Source organism: Podarcis tiliguerta (genome assembly GCF_965153285.1).
Source record: "Podarcis tiliguerta genome assembly, chromosome: 2".
Taxonomy (NCBI): Eukaryota; Metazoa; Chordata; class Lepidosauria; order Squamata; family Lacertidae; genus Podarcis; species Podarcis tiliguerta.
The window spans coordinates 88,728,747-88,748,762 of NC_139535.1; the positions used below are offsets into that span (position 1 = coordinate 88,728,747).

The window sequence follows — 20,016 nt, forward strand, 5'->3', positions numbered from 1 at the left end:
ATTTTAACATAACTCTTCCAGGCCTTGTACCTGAAGACATGATAGGAAGTTCTGTTTTGGGAGGTGAAGAACTGTGTGTGACTAGCCTCTGCTAAGTGCTTGGAGAAAAAACACTCTCAAAAAATCCTTTATTTTGAAAACCAGAACAAAATTAGAAAAGCTAGTACAGTGGCAAGATGAATGCCTCGCAAGACGGAAAACCCGCTAGACAAAAGGGTTTTCCGTTTTTCAATGCGCTTCGCAGGACGAATTTCCCTATGGGCTTGCTTCGCAAGACGAAAATGTCTTGAGACTTTTTTTCGCTCCCCACCCCCTTTTTCTAAGCTGCTAAGCCGCTAATAGCCTTTTAGCAGCTAATCCGCTAATCCTTTAAGCCGCTAATAGCCGCTAATAGCCGCTAATAGCCGCTAAACCGCTAATAGCGCTAATCCGCTAATAGGGTTGCTTCACAAGACGAAAAAACCGCTAGACGAAGAGACTCACAGAACGAATTAATTTCGTCTTGCGAGGCACCACTGTACACTTTGCCTTCCACGCATATACTATTCCAAATGAAGAATTTGGGGACCAAATATTTACGATTACAAGATGCTCCATTGTACGCTTTGGACCTCAACCAGAATCAGGGCAGCCTTCCACGACACAAGGATAATGAATACTGCTAGCAAATATCCAACGTAAGCAGCTTCCTTTGGGTCTCTCCTCCTCTTAGATGATTTGCAAGACAATCAGTCCTTTCTGCTTCCTGGTGCCATTCAGAATAACTCACCTGGATTATGACCAGAGTCAGCTGACACTGGAGAAGGAAGAGGAAGCATTTGCGAATACCGTAAGTTGCATGCCGGGCCTAAAAGAAAGCATATATAAAATGGATAGTATGCAAGGTATGAGTAAATAGATTGTCAAGGATGAGTGCAGTAAACAGATCCACTTTTTAAAATATGGATCAAAACTGAAAGCTTCAATTAGGTTTTCTTTTAAAAGGAAAGAAAACAGGCTGGAACATTCTGTCCTGCCAAATAGCTTCTCTGCATCAGGAAGAAAAATAAGGATGGAACAGTTATTTTATTAAGTCTGGAAGCCCAAACAGATGCTGAAATGTTATATTTAAATGATGGAGATTGTCACAACTGTGTTACTACCAGCTCCAAAGAAAGGGGGCTTACCTGTTCTATAAGTCTGATGAGCCCAATGGTTTCTTCCGGATAAATAGTCAGGGAGCACGATAGGCTGTTCAGCTGGCCAGACAGCTGGAGAGGCGTGAGCTCATCGGAGATGCGGGTCATGTTAGTGCTGGTGGCGTACCCAAACGTCTCCCAAGAGCAGCGAGAGGGGTAAAGAGGATCCAGGGCTATGCTGCACAGACAATACTACACAGGTTAGAGGAAAACATAATGGGGAGTAATAAGCCAGGTGCACCCAGCCAAACACCTCGGAGTTACAAAACTGATCTAAAATACAGAGGTGTCCAACAATATTGATGCTTTTAAAAAAGTGGACTAGTGGGCTGCAGATTCCTTTGGGACCATCCACAGCAAGGCCACCAGCTCTGCAGGGAAATGTCCTGAGACAGGAAATCAGAACAGATTGGACTGAATAAAGAACTCTGATCATAGATCATAACAAAAGAACTGCTAGGAAAATAGGGGTTCACTCAGTCAGCAGTAAGGAGCATTGCAGCCTGATCCTTTTATTACTTTATCTGATAAATGTGTACCCCACCTTTCCAAAATTAATTTGAGGCAGCTTACAGATAATATATAGCACACGTCACAGAATCAAATAAAATCAGCTCAAACCAAGAAAAAAATAGATCAGCATAAAAGCCATGGTAAAGGAAACCTGCTTTTACAAAACTCCCCTTGTTTAAAAAGCAGCTTTGAGGATACTTGGCCCAGCATGTAAAGGTTTGCACTTTACCAAGTACAGGAGCAAGGGCAAGGCGGAACAGTGAGGGCCGAAGGAGCAGCAAGAGCATCTCTGAATCATAAACCTTCTTTGATATTTGGGGGGGGAGGTGTGAGACTGGGCCAAGCATCCAGCCTCCCTGCCACCAAAATAATTCCCACAAATATTTCCCATCTCCATTTCTTCAAACAAACTCTGCATCATTCATTTAAAACCCTTTGATTTTCAGAAGGGTGCTTTTAACAGAACAAGCTTGATGGATGAATAAAGCAATAACAGCTTGAGGGCTCAAAATGGTCTCCTTTGCCTTTATCTAAATTGATTGCTGCACCTGCTCTGACCTGCTTTCCTCTCTGCTTCTCTCCCATTCCTGCTTTGCCAGAAGAGCAGAAGATTTTATACATTTGAGGACGGGGTGAGGAGTCTGTGGCCTTCCAGATAGTTGGGGTCCCAACTCCAGACAGCGGGGCCAATAGTCAAGGAGAGTGGGATTATAATCCCCATTCCTTTTTAGGAGACCAAGAGCCACCAGTACGGAGGAAGGTTCTCATATGCCACATCAGAGATCCGAACGATGCCACCAAGTGCAACACTGAGCCATGCATTTTGCAAAATAGTTGTAGGCAGAACATCCTTTCCAAGCAACTCTGTGGCAAAGGTTGCTGTTGGAACAGATGTTCCTTATGCAACCATTTCAGACAACAACGGGCTCAGTGTGGGATTTGTTCTAAGCAGTTTTGTCAAAAGCCCTGATGTGGCATAAAAGGTATTTCCTCCACATTGGTCTGCTTAATGGTATTGCAGGGAGGTATCAGATAGCGGTAGTTTTGTACCCAGGGCAAAGGAAAGAAAAAGAGGAGTGCTTTTCAGGTCTCCCTGGGACTCTGTATGGGGATGCAATGGAAGAAAACAAAGAAAGTCAACACAGAAATGGAATCAGGATGAAGGAGTGGTATGAATGAGGACAGACTGAGATTCTCAAAGCCAGAAACCCAGAGTCTGGGTGCATCTGACCCATGGGTAGGCAAATTAAGGCCCAGGAGCTGGATCCGGCCCAATCGCCTTCTCAATCTGGCCCGTGGACGGTCCAGGAATCAGTGTGTTTTTACATTAGTAGAATGTGTCCTTTTATTTAAAATGTATTTCTGGGTTATTTGTGGGGCCTGCCTGGTGTTTTTACATGAGTAGAATGTATGCTTTTATTTAAAACACATCTCTGGGTTATTTGTGGGGCATAGGAATTCATTCATTATTATTTTTTCAAAATATAGTCCGGCCCCCCACAAGGTCTGAGGGACAGTGGACCGGCCCCCTGCTGAAAAAGTTTGCTGACCCCTGATCTTACCCATGGGTAGGCAAACTAAGGCCCGGGGGCCAGATCTGGCCCAATCACCTTCTAAATCCGGCCCACGGATGGTCCGGGAATCAGCATGTTTTTACATGAGTAGAATGTGTGCTTTTATTTAAAATGCATCTCCGGATTTTTTGTGGGGCATAGGTATTCGTTCATTATTATTTTTTTCAATATATAGTCCAGCCCCCTACAAGGTCTGAGGGACAATGGACCGGCCCCCTCCTGTAAAAGTCTGCTGACCCCTGATCTTACCTGATGTCGCTCTGAAGGAAAAGGCAGTTGTTGCGCAAGTTGGCAGAGCTGCCGAGGCAGCAAGTGACCTCCCCGTATTCCTGCATGATCTTAATCATCTCACACATGGCTGCAAGAGAACCAGGAAAGGGGTTAAGTGTGTTGACACCCTCTTAGTTTCCACCCGGATCTCCCCATCTCAGCGACAAAGAATCCACTAGCCTGAGCTCCACTTACTTTCTGGGGTGCAATCTGTAAACAGAGGAACAAGCAAAGGCACGTTGTCAATATTCTGCAGGTGGGGCCTCACCTGGTGGATTCCACGTGGCAGTTTGGCCTGGAGTGAAAGAAGCGGCAATTAAACAAGCCAAGGAGACGGTAGACGAGGGTGAAGGCTAACAACAAGCTCAGGATGAATCAGATTCCCCCCAGCTGGAGTGATAAGGCAGAGCAATGAGATTGCTCTAACCCCTGTTCATTGCCGGATAAATTGGGCTATGTTAGGAGGAAGTGCAAACTGACATTTGCCAGAAAGATTTTCATTGCCATCAACCATTGACTTGCTCTTAATCCGCCCAAACAAGCTACACTCTGCCCTTCCCAGATGTTACACAGCCAGCAACATAACTACACACAAGTCTCACTTTACGAACACAATGCGTTCCCAGGAAATCACCCATTTCTCCGTGGTTTTCCCCTGAAATGGCTGCAGCCAATCAGCAAAAGAGAGAGAAAATGGCGGCCACCAACCAGCAAAGCTCTAAAAAAAAGGAAGGAAGCCAGCTCTTTGGATAAGGGAATCTGTGAAGCGTATAGCGAGGCTTGGGTGGGTAAGTGAAATTTCAAATAGTGAGTGTGCAAACAGCAGGAGAGCAAAACCAGATTAAGAGCACAATTCTTCTTTTAAAAATCTGTTAGTTACCACCAAATATTACAGTGTATAATACAAATTACAACAGATTAAGAACTCTCTGCTCACACAGCTCAGAAAGAGAAAGGTTTTTCCTTGTGTAAATTACATAGACTAGCCATCCCTTATAGAAAGTAATCTTCAGAGTGCAAAGTCTGCAGCCCTAAACGTGACTTATGAGGGGAAATGAAGGCAGCCAATAATTTATGGGTAAATGTATAAATGATTGGGCAGAAAAAAGTTACTGTGGGTCACTCAACACTAAATACTTATTGAAGGCCTCTACTTTAGGATGACACACCACCAGTAAGAGAGAAAGAGAGATTTGCAAACTAGGTGGATGAGAGGTTCAAATCCCACTGAGAATTGAAGCATATTAAATGTAACCCTTTCCATGAGCATTCCTAAGATGAATGAAAGAGATCAGACACTAGACACTTCAAAGTAGCATCCTGGCCTTCACAGATGATAGTATTACTTCTCTCTCCAATAATCCACCCCACCTCTATTCTTCTGGCATGCCAGTTCATGGTACTTAAACTATCATTTTCCCTTCTTCTGAAGCTTCAGCAATGGATCCAAAAGCCCATTTTATCTCCTAATCGATAACTTTTCTCCTACAAAGTTTAAGTTGCATTATCTTTCATTTTGCTTTAAGGAAGATGGCAGCAATTTAGGGGGGGAAATATTTTGAAAGCAAGCATTGTTTTCAATGTTGTGGTATTTTCCCCAGTGTTGTACTCTCCCCCCCCCCCCCCCCGTTTTATGATCTGCTAAAGAAAAACATGTGCCAGCACATCACAGACCATGTCAATTTTGAAACACCCCCCGCAATGTGTGACCCCAGCTTGCTTGCTCAAGTTTAGTGTACCCTGATATATTCATAGCTTAACTCGTCCTGCTTGCATTCTTTTAGCAGTGGGCAGTGTTGCAGGGCAGAGCCACAGAGCCACCCTCTCAACACTAGCAGCACCTCGGCTTACCTGGGACAGGGCTAGGGCAGCAGGAAAGGTGAGATTGTGTGGATGCACTGGCAGGGCTCCCACTAATGCATCCACCCTAACTCCAACCTCACCTTTGCCCTCCTCCCCAGCCCTCTCCTGGTAAGCTGCAAGGATGCCCTCACCACAGCAGCTACCTCTGCATCCTTAAACAAAAAAAGTTGCTGCCTCCTGTTATGTAGGCTTAATCAATTAGGGATGATTTAAGGAAGCGGACTGTTAGGGTGCAATCCTATACACACTCATCTGAAAGTAAGTGACCTAAATGGAACAGACTTCTGAGTAGACATGGATATGATTAAGCTGTAAACGGCCTCTCAAGAGGTTTAGAGAAGCAACAACAGCCATCAAGTTCATTGCTGGGAGATACAGTCAAACGCTTTGGGTTCCTAAGTAAGGTGTCCTGCTGTCAGTCTCACCCTATTGCAATCCTCCAGGAAGCTGGGGATGTCGCTGTCGGTTGGCTGAAAGCTAATAAGGTCGGAGTGTCCTTCCTCCTCCATCAGCAGAAGCCCCTCTGCATCTTCTCGGGAAACTGGCAAGGACAGAGAAAGAAAGCAGCGTTACGGCTTGGAAGGCTCACACCAAAACGCCGACACAAGGCACACCCCCGCCCCTCATGTGACAGCCTGGAAAAGCAAGCTTGGATTTTCTGGGTTCTCCTAAAATAAGAGGTGTTTTGAAAATGACTCATCTAACCAGAGCTGGCAGTATCAGTTCAGAACTTTGCTGAGTTTTAAAGCGTCTGTCTCCTTCCTCCTGCGCTGGAAAAGACCGCAAAAAGAATGTACTACGTGGAAAGGCGATGTCCCAGCGATGACAAAAAACTAAACAGATGTGATGGGCTGCAGCAAAAACCTCAGGTATCAAATTGGACAGAAGGGGCACGGCTTCTGCATAGAACTAGGCTTGTCTTAATGTTTCCAAGAATGGAACCTCTGCCTTTGATAACAACATGGAATTCAACAGGCAAAGCTTTCCCCACCCAGATGGGGAGAATTTCACCAGTTGGATGCCTGTACTGTATATGACATTATTTGTAAAGCCTTGGTGCCCCTGGCTTTAAGGCTTTGAGAAATTAACGAACTGGGACTGTCCCATAGAACAGCTATTCTAAAGTTTGGCCTGGCTTTAGTAATAGTGACTGTGTTGCTGACTGTAAATCTCATGGGTTTGGTTCAATCGTCAGATGGATTTGCTTTGAACAAACACTTGCACTGCAGCCACCATTCCCCTTAGGGCTATTTGCTCACCCTGCTGCAGATCATCGCGCAAGGAGCCTGCATGGCTGGGGCTGGAAGGAGGGATTTCGGAACCAGGCACATCTCCATTGGGTGTCAGGGATATGTGGCAATTCCAGCCGGTCTCCAGACCCATCTTCTCAGCAAACACCTGTGGAGGAAAGGCACTATGGTAGCAGCATAGCCAAAGTGGGAGAAACATACATATATGTATATAAACCCAGGAATAATCTTGCAATCTGAACCAGCCCTAGGATGAGTGGGGTGGCTGTGCCTTTGACATGGCCGTTGCAGGAACACTGAGAAGTGATAGAGTAAGTCAGGGGAAAGCCTACCTTGCTCTTGAGCTCATCTTCCAGGGAGAAGTAGACAAAACGAATGCAGGCATTGACAAGTCCCTCAATGAGGCGGACGACATCTGACCGGGCCTGATACTGGGACGAGACCATTCCCATGAAGATCTGGCCACTCAGAGCCTGGATGCAGTCCTCCTTCTCCATCGCTTCCCCAATCCCTTCTTTGGGCATGTGAAGAAAAGGCAAGTGTGTGGAGGCAGGCCAAAATGCCAAATATATAGAGACACAGAGGAGGAGTAGGCCCAGGAGAACAGAGACATACCCATAAAATAGAAAGACACACCAAGAACGCAGAGGGAGAGAAAACAAAAAGTTGCCCATCACTTCTAAGCGGTAGCGTAAAAGCTATGCAAAGGGTGTGTTCTACTTAATATAGTTATGTTGTAGAACAGGCATAGGCAAACTCCAGCCCTCCAGATGTTTGGGACTACAATTCCCATCATCCCTGACCACTGGTCCTGTTAGCTAGGGATGCTGGGAATTGTAGTCCCAAACATCTGGAGGGCCGGAGTTTGCCTATGCCTGTTGTAGAACAACGAGGATCATTTTAACACATTAAGGCCTGGTCTACAGAGCCAGCAGGACAAGGTGGTAGAATTCTCTGCAATTGAACGTATTTCAAGTCCACTTAGTTAGTATATTCACTGTTAAATCCCATACTGACCGTTTTTGTCGTTTATGTAAAGAATTATGCAGAAATTCTGGTTTCGGTGTGCTGGCTGTTTGCCGTAATAATAAACATTGACATAATATCTCCACTTGAGCCATTCTGACATGCCCTTCGGAGCAAACAGCAGCACTTCAGACTGCAGGTGAAGGACATCACACACAAAAGTGACCACATCTAGGAGAATGCTTCCAAAGCCCAGGGGTGGGGGACCTGTAGCTCTCCAGATGGGGCTGGACTACAACTCCCATCAGGCCCAGCCAGCATGGCTACCGGTCAAGGATGATGAGAGCAGCAGTGCAGCAACCTCTGGAGGGCCCCAGTCGCATTCGAGAGCCCATCGCTCTCTCCACTGTGATAGTCTCCTCCTTAAAGGGAGCCTTCAAAAAGGTGACCCACCCCACTGGCAGTCTGAAGAAATGATGCAGTCCATTCTGCCTGCTCAGAATTCTACCACTTTATGTCAGACTTAGGGACACGGGTGGCGCTGTGGTCTACACCACAGAGCCTAGGGCTTGCTGATCAGAAGGTTAGTGATTCAAATCCCCGCGACGGGCTGAGCTCCAGTTGCTCGGTCCCAGCTCCTGCCAACCTAGCAGTTCAAAAACACGTCAAAGTGCAAGTAGATAAATAGGTACTACTCCAACGGGAAGGTAAACGGTGTTTCTGTGCGCTGCTCTGGTTCGCCAGAAACAGCTTAGTCATGCTGGCCACATGACCCGGAATCTGTATGCCGGCTCCCTCAGCCAGTAAAGCGAGATGAGCGCCGCAACTCCAGAGTCATCCTTTATCTTTACCTATGTCAGACTTAAGATTCTCTCCCCAGAGTCAACCTTTAGTCTTTGTGCTGATACTTCCCATCTATTAAAAGCTATGCAGCTCCCTGTGAAACAGGGCAGGTCAGCCTCCATTGCAAATGTAGGGTTGACTAAGAACAGATTCACATGTTGCCTAACATTTTTATTTATTTCTAAATCAGGTATGTTAGTGTACCCCACCCCACCCATCCCTCAAATAATTATTGTCCATGCAAGAGGACAATAAATGATGGGAAACAAGAGGCAAGTTGAGGAATAGAGGAGGTTTGTTACCTATAGCACAGCATTAAAAGCTAGTAACAAAACGCACACAGGAATGTCACCGTGTTCTTAATTCCCATTTTTATGCCATTTGGTGAAAGGTAGAGGTAGGATTAGGGACGCGGGTGGCGCTGTGGGTAAAAGCCTCAGCGCCTAGGGCTTGCCGATCGAAAGGTCGGCGGTTTGAATCCCCGCGGCGGGGTGCGCACCCGTTGCTCGGTCCCAGCGCCTGCCAACCTAGCAGTTCAAAAGCACCCCCGGGTGCAAGTAGATAAATAGGGACCGCTTACTAGCGGGAAGGTAAACGGCGTTCCGTGTGCTGCGCTGGCTCGCCAGATGCGGCTTTGTCACACTGGCCACGTGACCCGGAAGTGTCTCCAGACAGCGCTGGCCCTCGGCCTCTTGAGTGAGATGGGCGCACAACCCTAGAGTCTGTCAAGACTGGCCCGTACGGGCAGGGGTACCTTTACCTTTACCTTTAGAGGTAGGACTGGGAAGGCTAACTATCACCTCTTCTCAACAAGCACCAATATTAAGTGAGAATAAGCAAGTCAAGGCTGGAAGATTCGGCCTGTGGTCTGTCAAATGGACAGGCGGGGCATCTGAAATCATCTTTACTGATCTGCTCAAGGACACTCAGAGGAGCTTGCCTGGCTGAAACTAATAAGCAGCAAGAAAAGAAGGCAATCCAAAGAAGCTGGATCAAATGAGCCCTCTTTTCTGATGACAAGGCAGCCTACCCGAATATAATGTGTCAAAATTTAGACAAGCAGGATTCTTCCGCAATTGGCAGGTCAGATGGGGACAAGGTTGAGACCTTGAACAATGAGGAAACAGAGAATTCCTGATGTGATGTGGAGATCAAGGCCAATGAGGTGTTTATGCAGTCGTGGAGCTTTCCATACTAGGATCACCGTTAAAACATAGAAAATGTAATCTTTCAAACAGTTAACCTCCAAAAGAAAATTTCCAAAAAGACTGGATTAATAATAGTCAACACTATTAAGATTCACCCTTTTTCGTTTGCTTGCTCAAAAGTAAATTATTTAGCGGAGGTTCTCCATTTACAAGATATTTTTCTCTTCATTTTCTTGGTGATCGTCACATGGAAGGCACTGTGATGGAACAAGGGTCTCACCAGATTTACTTTCCACGTCACATCATTGGGCAAAACACATTTGAATTGTTTGATTCAAAGCATCTACACCCAACAACTGGGTTTTTAAATCCTATGGGTTATCAATAGGAGTATAGCATCTAGATCAAGGGAAGTAATAGTGCCACTGTATTCTGCTCTGGTCAGACCTCACCTGGAGTACTGTGTCCAGTTCTGGGCACCACAGTTCAAGAAGGACACTGACAAACTGGAACGTGTCCAGAGGAGGGCAACCAAAATGGTCAGAGGCCTGGAAACGATGCCTTATGAGGAACAGCTAAGGGAGCTGGGCATGTTTAGCCTGGAGAAGAGGAGGTTAAGGGGTGATATGCTAGCCATGTTCAAATATATAAAAGGATGTCACATAGAGGAGGGAGAAAGGTTGTTTTCTGCTGCTCCAGAGAAGCGGACACGGAGCAATGGATCCAAACTACAAGAAAGAAGATTCCACCTAAACATTAGGAAGAACTTCCTGACAGTAAGAGCTGTTTGACAGTGGAATTTGCTGCCAAGGAGTGTGGTGGAGTCTCCTTCTTTGGAGGTCTTTAAGCAGAGGCTTGACAACCATATGTCAAAAGTGCTCTGATGGTGTTTCCTGCTTGGCAGGGGGTTGGACTCGATGGCCCTTGTGGTCTCTTCCAACTCTATGATTCTGTGATTCTATGTCCAGAGCTGCTGTGCCACATGCACAGCAGATGCCTACTTATGCAATGGAACTTCCCCTTCCCCTGCAGCCCCCGTTGCATCCTCAAATGTGCTCCAGGGGGTTGGGGGACACTCAGGAGCAGATCAGGGGAGTATATGGGGAGAGGAGAGGAAGGGGAAAACCCCACTGCAAGAGTGGAACTCTTCTTCTCACATGGAGTTGGACACAGCCCTCAAACTTCTCTCCTAAGGTCATTTTTCCGCAACCTTGTGGTATCCCAGGTGTCCATCTCGGAGTCACTTGAAGAGTGCCCTGACATAAAAAAACCCAGCAACAAACCAAAGCTGGTGGAGCACCGCCCCAAATGCATTAATGGAAGGATCTGCAACGGAGGCAAGGCACCTACCATCGGAGCTCCAGCTGTTCCTCCGGCTGCTCTGCTTGATGGGCGTCGTCCCAGGGAGATCACAGGACGTGAAGATGGCACTCTGCCCGGGAACCTGCACTAGCTCTATGCACTTCCCATTGAGCTGGGAGGACAAGGCGCAGTGCATGGGCTTGTAAGAGAAGGCGGAGCAATAGCCCGAAAGACAGGCACGTTGGTAGAAATCCAACACTTTCTTCCTGAGAGCAGAGAGAGAGAGAGAGAATGACAAAGGCCGCCAGAGATATGTTACGCACAAAATAGTCTCAACGTCTGCACGCAACGCATGCCTGGGTAGTAAAACTACTGCCCAAACTCATGCTTTTCTACTGGACCTGAGAGGAGGCAAGGAAGCAGCTTCTGTTCATTCCTTATCGAGTATTTTGAAGCATCTTTCCTTTGATACTAATGGTTCACAGCCCTTGTGCATCAACCCCTTCCACATTTCTCATGGGTCAGCACTTGTTTCCCCACGGCCAATATTCAAAATTCATTCACATCTGTGACAGTTGTGTGTGTACGCTTGCAATGCACACTGCTGCATAGATATACATTCTAAATGTATGTATATATGGATGTGTGTATATACCTGTACCTGATATTGATTATGTAACCTTGCATTTAGTCTTTTGGCTAAACTTTGTAAGTTCTTTACAACACCTGAATGGTGGTTGCACTTCTCTCTCTTTCCTTTTTTAATATAAATTGTAAAATGATGTACATGCACACAGACAAAATCTGCATTGATGTGCATTCTAAGTGTGTGTGTGTGTGTGTGTGTGTGTACACGTAATCACAAAGCATTTTAAATTGTTCCAGGGATTGGTGGGGGAAGAACCTTGGGTTACTTGCTCTGGCCACTACATAGCTCATCCCAAAGCACACCTGTATTGCAGCAGCACTTGTCATGCTCTTGCAGGCTTCTTTGGGTTTAACAAGGGGCAGCATGAAACATTACAAAAATCTGAAAAACCCACTTGACGCAAACTGATAGAGGCACCAAGAGTGCAAGTGCGTATCAAGGCCAATGACGAGCTCTACAATGCTGCCTCCGTGATTTTTGAAAAGGCATCATCTGTGGGCAGCCTAAACCTTCCTCTGCAGGAAGATCTCTGCATACAGAGCCCCATAACTATGACTTGCACACAGCCATAAGCAACCTTTGGAAAAATCAAACATCGCAGGCTACCCAAACATAAATCTCTCCAGCAGTTTGTTTTCTGAAGCCGGTCACTTGCGCAGAGAAGGTTGCCTACCTGTCAGAGCCAGACAGTGGATAGATATCCGAACCGTCCCAGAAATCTGTGCAGGCCTCCAGGATGACGTCAGCAGTCCCATGGGAAAGCATCTGCTCGGTGCCTGAGAGAGAAAAACGTGGACCTGTGTCTCAACTCTAAAAATTGCTTGCTGACAGGCTCGTTTATTGTGAAGATTTCTAACACTCTACATCGCCCACAGGCTCCCTGGCTACATTTGATAATGTGACAAATGGTGATTAAACACATTTTAAGTAGGCGCTAGAAGAAACTTTTCTGTCTATCATAAAATCTACCGCTAAAGCAGAAGATCAACTGCCAGGAGAGGAGCGAAAACCATTTGCTAAGTGTTATACAAGTACTAGCAACATGCCCATCAATGTGACAAGTGGCCCGGATGGGGAGGGAGGAAAGACGGAAGATGCTGCAAGTCTATTTCTGGACGTGCAATTACCGTATTTTTTGCCCTATAGGACGCACTTTTTCCCCTCCAAAAATGAAGGGGAAATGTGTGTGCGTCCTACGGGGCGAATGCAGGCTTTCGCTGAAGCCTGGAGAGCGAGAGGGGTCGGTGCGCACCGACCCCTCTCGCTCTCCAGGCTTCAGGAGAGCCCCAGCGCCAGCCCCACAAGGTCCGGGGACAGTGGGAGGCGGAACTTCCGGGTCACGTGGCCAGCGTGACAACGCTGCTCTGGCGAGCCAGAGCCGCACACGGAAACGCCGTTTACCTTCCCACTAGTAAGCGGTCCCTATTTATCTACTTGCACCCGAGAGTGCTTTCGAACTGCTAGGTTGGCAGACGCTGGGACCAAACAACGGGAGCGCACCCCGCCGCAGGGATTCGAACCGCCGACCTTTCGATCGGCAAGCCCTAGGTGCTGAGGCTTTTACCCACAGCGCCACCCGCGTCCCATAACTTCCCTGTAGTTGCATAGAAATAGCCTTTCCTCCTGTTCTGGCTTATATTTTAGGACCACGTTCCCAAGTCCTTTGCTATTCCCCTAAGAATACATATAAAGGGCCCTGAATAGATTGGCCAGGCTGCCAGCCAAATTGCAGTCCCAGAGGTGGTATGTTAATGGTCATCCTTCTGATCACATGCTAGTCAAAATCCCGCCAAGTTAGTGTCCTTACTGGTCGTAGTGTCTTTGACAAAAAGGCTGATCATGTGGCTCAAAGGTGGTCTCCTTTTGGTGATGAATGAGAGTTTCCCAAGCATCGTCTCCTTCACCATCTCATCTGATGGCAGCCGGTAAAGGGCCAAGTAGTTCTCCTGCTTGAAAAGCTCTTTGGCACCAGGTGTAAAGCCTGGGGGAGGGGAAAAAAATAATATGGGAGGGGAACTCTTGGACAACAGGAATCCCAAGGAATATGGCGCTGCTCTCCAAGTTCATCTGCCATTCTCCTCTGCCTATGATCACTGCCTAAAGGACTGCCTTGCCTCATATAACCCCCTAGCGGAATTGACTCATGCGTATACGCAGAGTACCAGGAAATAAAACAATTCAAACACGGAAATAGCGGGAGAGAGCTGGAGAGTCTTTGTGGCTCACAAGGAGACCTTCCCCCAGAGCCCAAAGAGGACATCAGTGAGGGCAGATGAGGCCCCAAAGAGTCAGGGGGCAGAGCGGGGCTTTGTTTATGCTACTGCTCCTCCCCGCCTAACAGCTGAATGCGCGGGGTAGTGCAGCAGCAACAGCCGCTTTCCCGCATGACTTCCAGCCTCCTGCCAACCCCAGAGCTTCAATTCCAGCTGAGGATTTTTTTAATAATAAATAATAAATAATAATAATAATAATAATAATAATAATAATTTATTTATACCCCGCCCATCTAGCTGAGTTTCCCCAGCCACTCAAGTGTTAAAAACAATACAGCATTAAATATCAAAAACGTCCCTAAACAGGGACTAACTGCAAGCACTGATTCAAGATGATCAGTTACCTCCTCTTCTTTTTTCTGGATGCGTATTTATGGCATGGGTTGGAGAGAGAACAGCCAAGAGGGCATTTAAAGAGTGTTTGGGGGGTGCTTCCCATTTTACATGATTTCACTTGTGTGTGCACAGCAAAGTTACACTGGCATCCCCCACCAGCTGACCTCTCTCCCTCTGCCCTCCTCACCTATGAGCCTAGCCAGCTCACAGAGTCCCCACGGAATATGGACAGGCAACACGGCGTTGTGCGTCTCCTGCAAGGCGATGTTGCAGAGGTGGTCGGAGAATCGGCACAGGCGCTCCGTCACGCTGGCGTTGCACAAGTTAAGCAGCACGTTCAAGCCCAGCGGCTTCAGGGAGGTCAAGTGCATCTGCCAGTTGGAGTCGTCAAACTGGATGCAGGAGGGATTCTGCTGGTCCTGGGAGAGGCTCAGCATCTCCAAGTGGTAATCGCACACAAAGTCTTCCGCCTCGCATGCCAGGCCCTCGCTGTCAGCCTCAACCTGGCTCAACAGTCAAGAAACGCAAAGTCAAAAGTTAAGGTGCCAGCGTCTGTTTCAGAGGGGAACAGAAATTCAGAAATGGTTAGTGCACAACTCGCAGGCTACATCAGTGGTTGGGAAGCTTTGACACTGTAGATGCTCTTTGACTATAAAACCCATCAGACCCAGCCAGCAAGGTCAAAGGTCAGGGATGATGGGAGTTGTGATTCAAGAATGTCTGGGGACCCAAAGCTGAGAAAAACTGGGTTAGAGCTTGTGGATGGGAAGTCAATGACTTAACACAGATGTTGCCCAAACCCACTGAAATCAATAGTGGCTGAGGCACTGCTGGATTGGTGCCAGAAACTTTTTACTTGCTGTAACATTGCATAACAATGGCCAGCGAAGCCACTCACCTAGAAACTTGCACATGAAATGAGTCCTGCTTCTCTAACCTACTGGCTCTGCCATCCTGTGTTGTGTATTCTCCTAAAGCAGGAGTGAAGAACCTGTGGACCTGTAAATGTTGCTAGACGGCCACTTCTATCATCCTTGACATCTGCAGGGCTTTGGGTTCCTACCTAGGAACTACAAATAGCCCTCAGAGCTCTTTAATTTAATTGGCAGAATAATTAGCATCCTGAAAAACCTTTGGTCTCTCTACAGACAGACATATAGGCACAAGGCCTTAAATCATAAACCTAGCTAGGTATCCACATGCAAATCAGTCCGTGGTGCTTTGGGGCAGCAGGCACTTATAATTTCCCCTAAGACACACTTATTCCTTTTGCCCTAAGAAGAGGAGTTTTCAAATGCTCTTTCTTCCTCTCTCATGTTCACAACTCTTACCCTCCCGCCTTATCTACGGATGATTCCTTAGCAGACTGGGACGCCACCTTTCTCCTAACTGGACAGGACAACCTCCTGACCTCTGCAGCCTTTGGCATTCCTTACCTGCATGGGCTCCTCCTCCCCGCCCTCGATGTCCTTACTGAAGCTCACATTGGATCCCGAAGGGTGTTTGCTGCGGCCGGTTGACTTCTTGTGAGTATGAGCCTCAGAAGACTTTGGGGTGTTGCCGGTAGACCACTCCACTCTGTCTTGCTCATTGGTGATGTGAACGATGTCTGACAAAGGCCCCGAGAGCAGAGCGTCCCTTTCGTGGGGCTGAAATACAGCATAAGAAGAGGTAAGCAGAGAAACACCTGTGAGTCGAACAGGAAGAGGAAAAATGCATTACTTAGCGACTTCAGAACCCCAGAAGACTTGGTTTATCCTTCCAGGTGAAGGGGGAAGTTGGGCCCAGTTTTAAGACAGAAACTGCCTTGGTCACTCAAGTGGACGACTTGTGGCAGAAGATGGGGGGACGAGTGAACTTTTTGATTCTCCAGATTCCCAATATTAATTCCAATTTATTCATTTGTTGCTCACTGTTTTAAGCATTCTGACTGAAATGAAGGGGGGTATATGTGTGAATTATGTATTATTATTATTATTATTATTATTACTATTACTATTATTAATGTTTTGTTGGTTGGTTCACCATGGTATTGCTGCTTTTTTACTGTTAAATTTTATGTCTTATTTTTTTTATTGCTTTTTTCCCCCTAGGAGCCACTACTGAGTTGCTTATGTAAGATAAAGCAAGTCCCAAATTTTCAAACTAAATAAATAGTGGTGGCAAATAATTTATTTGTTTATTTATATGCCGCTTTTCAAAACTAAAATTTACAAAGCGCTTTGCAGTAACAGTATAAAAACCAATAGCATCCAATAAAACGATAGAAAGTCAGCTAAAATTAGAAAGCAAACCGGAAGCAGTTTATCAAAGGATAGACAAAGCAGACCAGGGTTTTTTTATTAACTGAAAATCCCAGCTAAAAATGAGGCTGAGTACACCCTCCTGGGGCACAAGCTTCATTCCACATTGTTGGGCAACTGTGAAGAAGGACCCTGCTCTGACGAGATGCCAGTAATGCACTGCTAGAGGGTGAAAGCCTGAAAAGGGTCTCTCTGGCAGATGTTAAGACACAAGAGGGTTGAGGGGTCTTCTAGAAACTGGGGAGAAAAGAAGGCAGAATTTCTTGACAAACCAGACTCTGTGGTCCAAAAAGCTGTCTCTCACCTCTTCGTCCAATTCTGGGTGGCAGAAGGAGCGTGTGGAGAGTTCATCTGTCAGGTCTTCATGGCTGCTATGAGGAGGTTCCACTTTACCACTGAAGAACAAAACCGTCTCTGGACTGGGATTAGGCCAGGACAGAATTCCTTGCTTATCCACACAGCAAAGCACCTAAAAACAGGCCCAAGACATCCCACAACACCCCAGGGACACACAAAAAACTATTGGCAAGACTGTGCATGAATCACTGAGGCAGATAAATATCAGCCGTATCACCTCAGCCTTCAAGCACAATGGACAGCAGAAGGAAAGGCCCTTTCTGAGTAGCCTCCCATCCCTGGAGACTTCCCTTAATGCTACCAAATACAGCACTAACCTCCTCAACATCTCTGTCAGTTTAATGCGCAGGTGCCACCACAAGATAGTTTAAAGATAGGATGGCTCAGTGGCAAGCAGCCTCCCCAGTTTAGTGATAAGCCATCTAAGGCCAAGAAGCATTCATGCTGAAGAAAGCAAAAGCAAAATGTGACCCTTGTCAGTGTCCTTTATGACTCACTGCCGCAGGTTTCCCAGGCTGCTCCACATAGGACAATCTCCTGAAAACTATCTATGCTATGTGCAGGAATGAGGAATGCTACCAAAAGAGAGAGAGAGAGAGAGAGAGAGAGAGAGAGAGAGGGCAGAAGGCACAACTCTAGAATAAGTATTTGGAGTATAAATGCTTGCAAGGCACAAAACAGGAAGTTCAGATTTATATGTGATTAATCTAAAAAGAAAGAGCTTGGGTCTACCACATTTTTCCCTGACCAGCAGATACTACTGTCAGTTGCTTGAAGCAAGAAACAGCTAGCTAGTCCATCCAGGTCATAAGAGCTTGCCCATGGTCACTGCAGAAATCTGACCTCCTGTGTTTCAGACATCAGGGTCAAGCTGAATGTATTATCTAAGTCACTAACTCAGAAATATCCAGCTAACAATACAGCTGCCCTCATGGGATTTAGAAGAATCTTTTGGAAGCTGCCTTGATACGGAGTCAGGCAATTGGCCTATCTAGCTTAATGTTCTCCAGGATTTCAGACAAGAGGACATCTCCAGCCCGACTTGGAAAAGCATATGCTCTGCCGCTGAGCTATAGCCCTTGCCCTGTAAAAGAAACAGGAAACCTAAGGACCCCTGCAGGCAGACCCTGCAACTAGGATGCTCACTGGCAGATCGCTCCTTGCAAGCATACTTACTGTGACAGATCCCAGGCTGTGAAGCAAACTAGAGGTGAAGGTGAGGGTTGGAGACCTGCCCTTCAGAACATGCAGGAAGTGGCTCCAGATGCACCGCATCATTTCCTGCCAAAAAAAGGGGGGAATTGGACACGAATGGATACACAAAGTGAAGGAAAAGAGGCAAGGAGTTTCGGTTCATTGTGAAATGAGATCCATTTCCAGAAAAGGCAGGACTACAGGAAAGTGTGCTGCTTCACATTCCCGAAGGAAGGAAGGAAGGTACAGCCTGATGTACATAAACAAGAGATCTAGTGCTTGAAGAAACTTGATGAGATGATCAATACACAGGTTGTACAAAAATGCTTGTAGCATGAGATTTCATTTATAAGGTTCACTCGATGGATTTTCATGCTGCATTGTGGTTTTATTGCTCAGTTTTATTGTTCATTGCTAAGGAGCAATGACACAATCTGATATTGGAGGCAAACTGGTGGAAAGGGAGGCTATAATTTATTTATTTCCAATATTTCATACCACTTAACCCAATTAAAATACAACAACAGAATATCTTAAAAACAAGTTAATAAAACACAAGCACACTGTACCAAAAAAAAAAAAAATTGGAAGCAGAGTCTACAAAAACTTGGGTAAATATGCAATTTTAAAGAGGCATTTAAAAGTCATTATCCTCTTTGTCTCATTAATTAGCGGGGAGGGGGGCATTTTAAAGAGTAGGTGCCATCACCAAGAAGGCCCACTTCCACGTTGTCATAGGGTGACAATCCACTGCATTATTTATTATTTTCATGTGTATAATGGCTGTCTGCTAAAACACAATGAACTGACTGACTATTGGCAATCCACTAGTCATGGAATGACCAGCAGGGTCTCCTCAGAAGTTCTTAAAGATTGGCCTGGTCTGTGTCTGCCAGATATCCTGGTCCCAAGTTGCTTAGGGTTTTAAATGTTAGTAACAAAACCTGGAATTTGGCTCACTAGCTAATAGGCAGCCAACAAAGTGTATTCGTATCATCAGTATTATCAGTTAAATGCTATAGATGGGTTCAATTTTGGGTAACAATTTATTGAAGATTTACCAAGAAAATTTACTGCCACAGTATTTCCCACCCACTCACCCAATCCTTGGTGTAGTCGCTACAGAAGTCAATGAGCAGCCCAAATTGGTCCTTGCTTCTGACTGAGGAAAGCAAGCAGTGCCGCCAATAAATCATTTTGATTCCATTTGACTAAATTACGTTTTTGGTGGGCGAGAGTGAAGCAAGGACAAACTGCCTTCTGGAGTTCATTGTGATGAAGTCTGAGCATCTATGAAAGTACAGCTGCAGAGAAGGGCAGACATATTGAGGTGGTCACGGTGCTACCCCAAGTGTGGAGAACCTGTGGCCCTCCGGATGTTGCTGAACTAAAATTCTCAGTAGCCCTGGCCACTAGTCATGCTGGCTGGGGCTGATGGGAGTTGCAGTTCAACAACATCAGCAGAGCTAACTACAAAAATAGACTGCAACACAGAGACTCCAGGGCCAACTGCCCTTCTGTTTTCCCCCTGTCCAGTTCAATAAAACCATATGAGTGTGATTTCCATTCTTCCTCTTCCTACTTTGATTTCAATGATTTGTCTATATCAAAGTCTGTCCAAGTCCCTGTGATACTTACCGGTCTCTCTCAGTGAGCTATTTCCACCCAGAAGGGCAATCAATATAGGATTTGAAACTCAGCTTGTTTAAGATTCAGATTTTAAACATTCTAGGCAACCGCAGGCTTGAATCACGCCTTTCGCTCTCAGACAATCAAAGGGAACTGTGAGCATCTGCTATGAGAAAGAGCATGGGGGGGGAGTGTGCATCCGGCATGCGAAGCGCAGGAGGAGCAAACGAAAGCGCCAACAAAGCGAGAGACACCAGCAGCAGGATATAAGCACAAGTGGGCAAGCAGATCACAGAGAGAGAGGATGGAGAGGATCTTACGGCACTGTGCGACACCACAAGAACAGGATGCAAGACTGGTTAATAAAA

At 46.2% G+C, this 20,016-nt stretch overlaps 1 protein-coding gene across 13 annotated transcripts in view; it reads right to left on the reverse strand.

Moving 5' to 3' along the window:
• TMEM94 (transmembrane protein 94) overlaps nucleotides 1-20,016 on the reverse strand; it is a 68,304-nt gene that overhangs the window by 10,035 nt on the left and 38,253 nt on the right. For 8 of the 13 annotated variants that reach the window (XM_083429830.1, XM_083429829.1, XM_083429822.1 and 5 more), the window contains 14 exons: nucleotides 18,002-18,106; nucleotides 16,773-16,937; nucleotides 15,602-15,814; nucleotides 14,353-14,668; nucleotides 13,364-13,537; nucleotides 12,230-12,332; nucleotides 10,956-11,173; nucleotides 6,981-7,162; nucleotides 6,658-6,796; nucleotides 5,824-5,939; nucleotides 3,731-3,830; nucleotides 3,515-3,623; nucleotides 1,167-1,356; nucleotides 770-847 (listed from right to left, as the gene is read on the reverse strand). In XM_083429830.1, the coding sequence (XP_083285956.1) occupies nucleotides 770-847; nucleotides 1,167-1,356; nucleotides 3,515-3,623; nucleotides 3,731-3,830; nucleotides 5,824-5,939; nucleotides 6,658-6,796; nucleotides 6,981-7,162; nucleotides 10,956-11,173; nucleotides 12,230-12,332; nucleotides 13,364-13,537; nucleotides 14,353-14,668; nucleotides 15,602-15,814; nucleotides 16,773-16,937; nucleotides 18,002-18,106 (2,208 nt within the window). The remainder of the gene's footprint in view (nucleotides 1-769; nucleotides 848-1,166; nucleotides 1,357-3,514; nucleotides 3,624-3,730; nucleotides 3,831-5,823; nucleotides 5,940-6,657; nucleotides 6,797-6,980; nucleotides 7,163-10,955; nucleotides 11,174-12,229; nucleotides 12,333-13,363; nucleotides 13,538-14,352; nucleotides 14,669-15,601; nucleotides 15,815-16,772; nucleotides 16,938-18,001; nucleotides 18,107-20,016) is intronic. The other 5 variants (XM_083429831.1, XM_083429824.1, XM_083429823.1 and 2 more) reach the window with 1 other exon arrangement.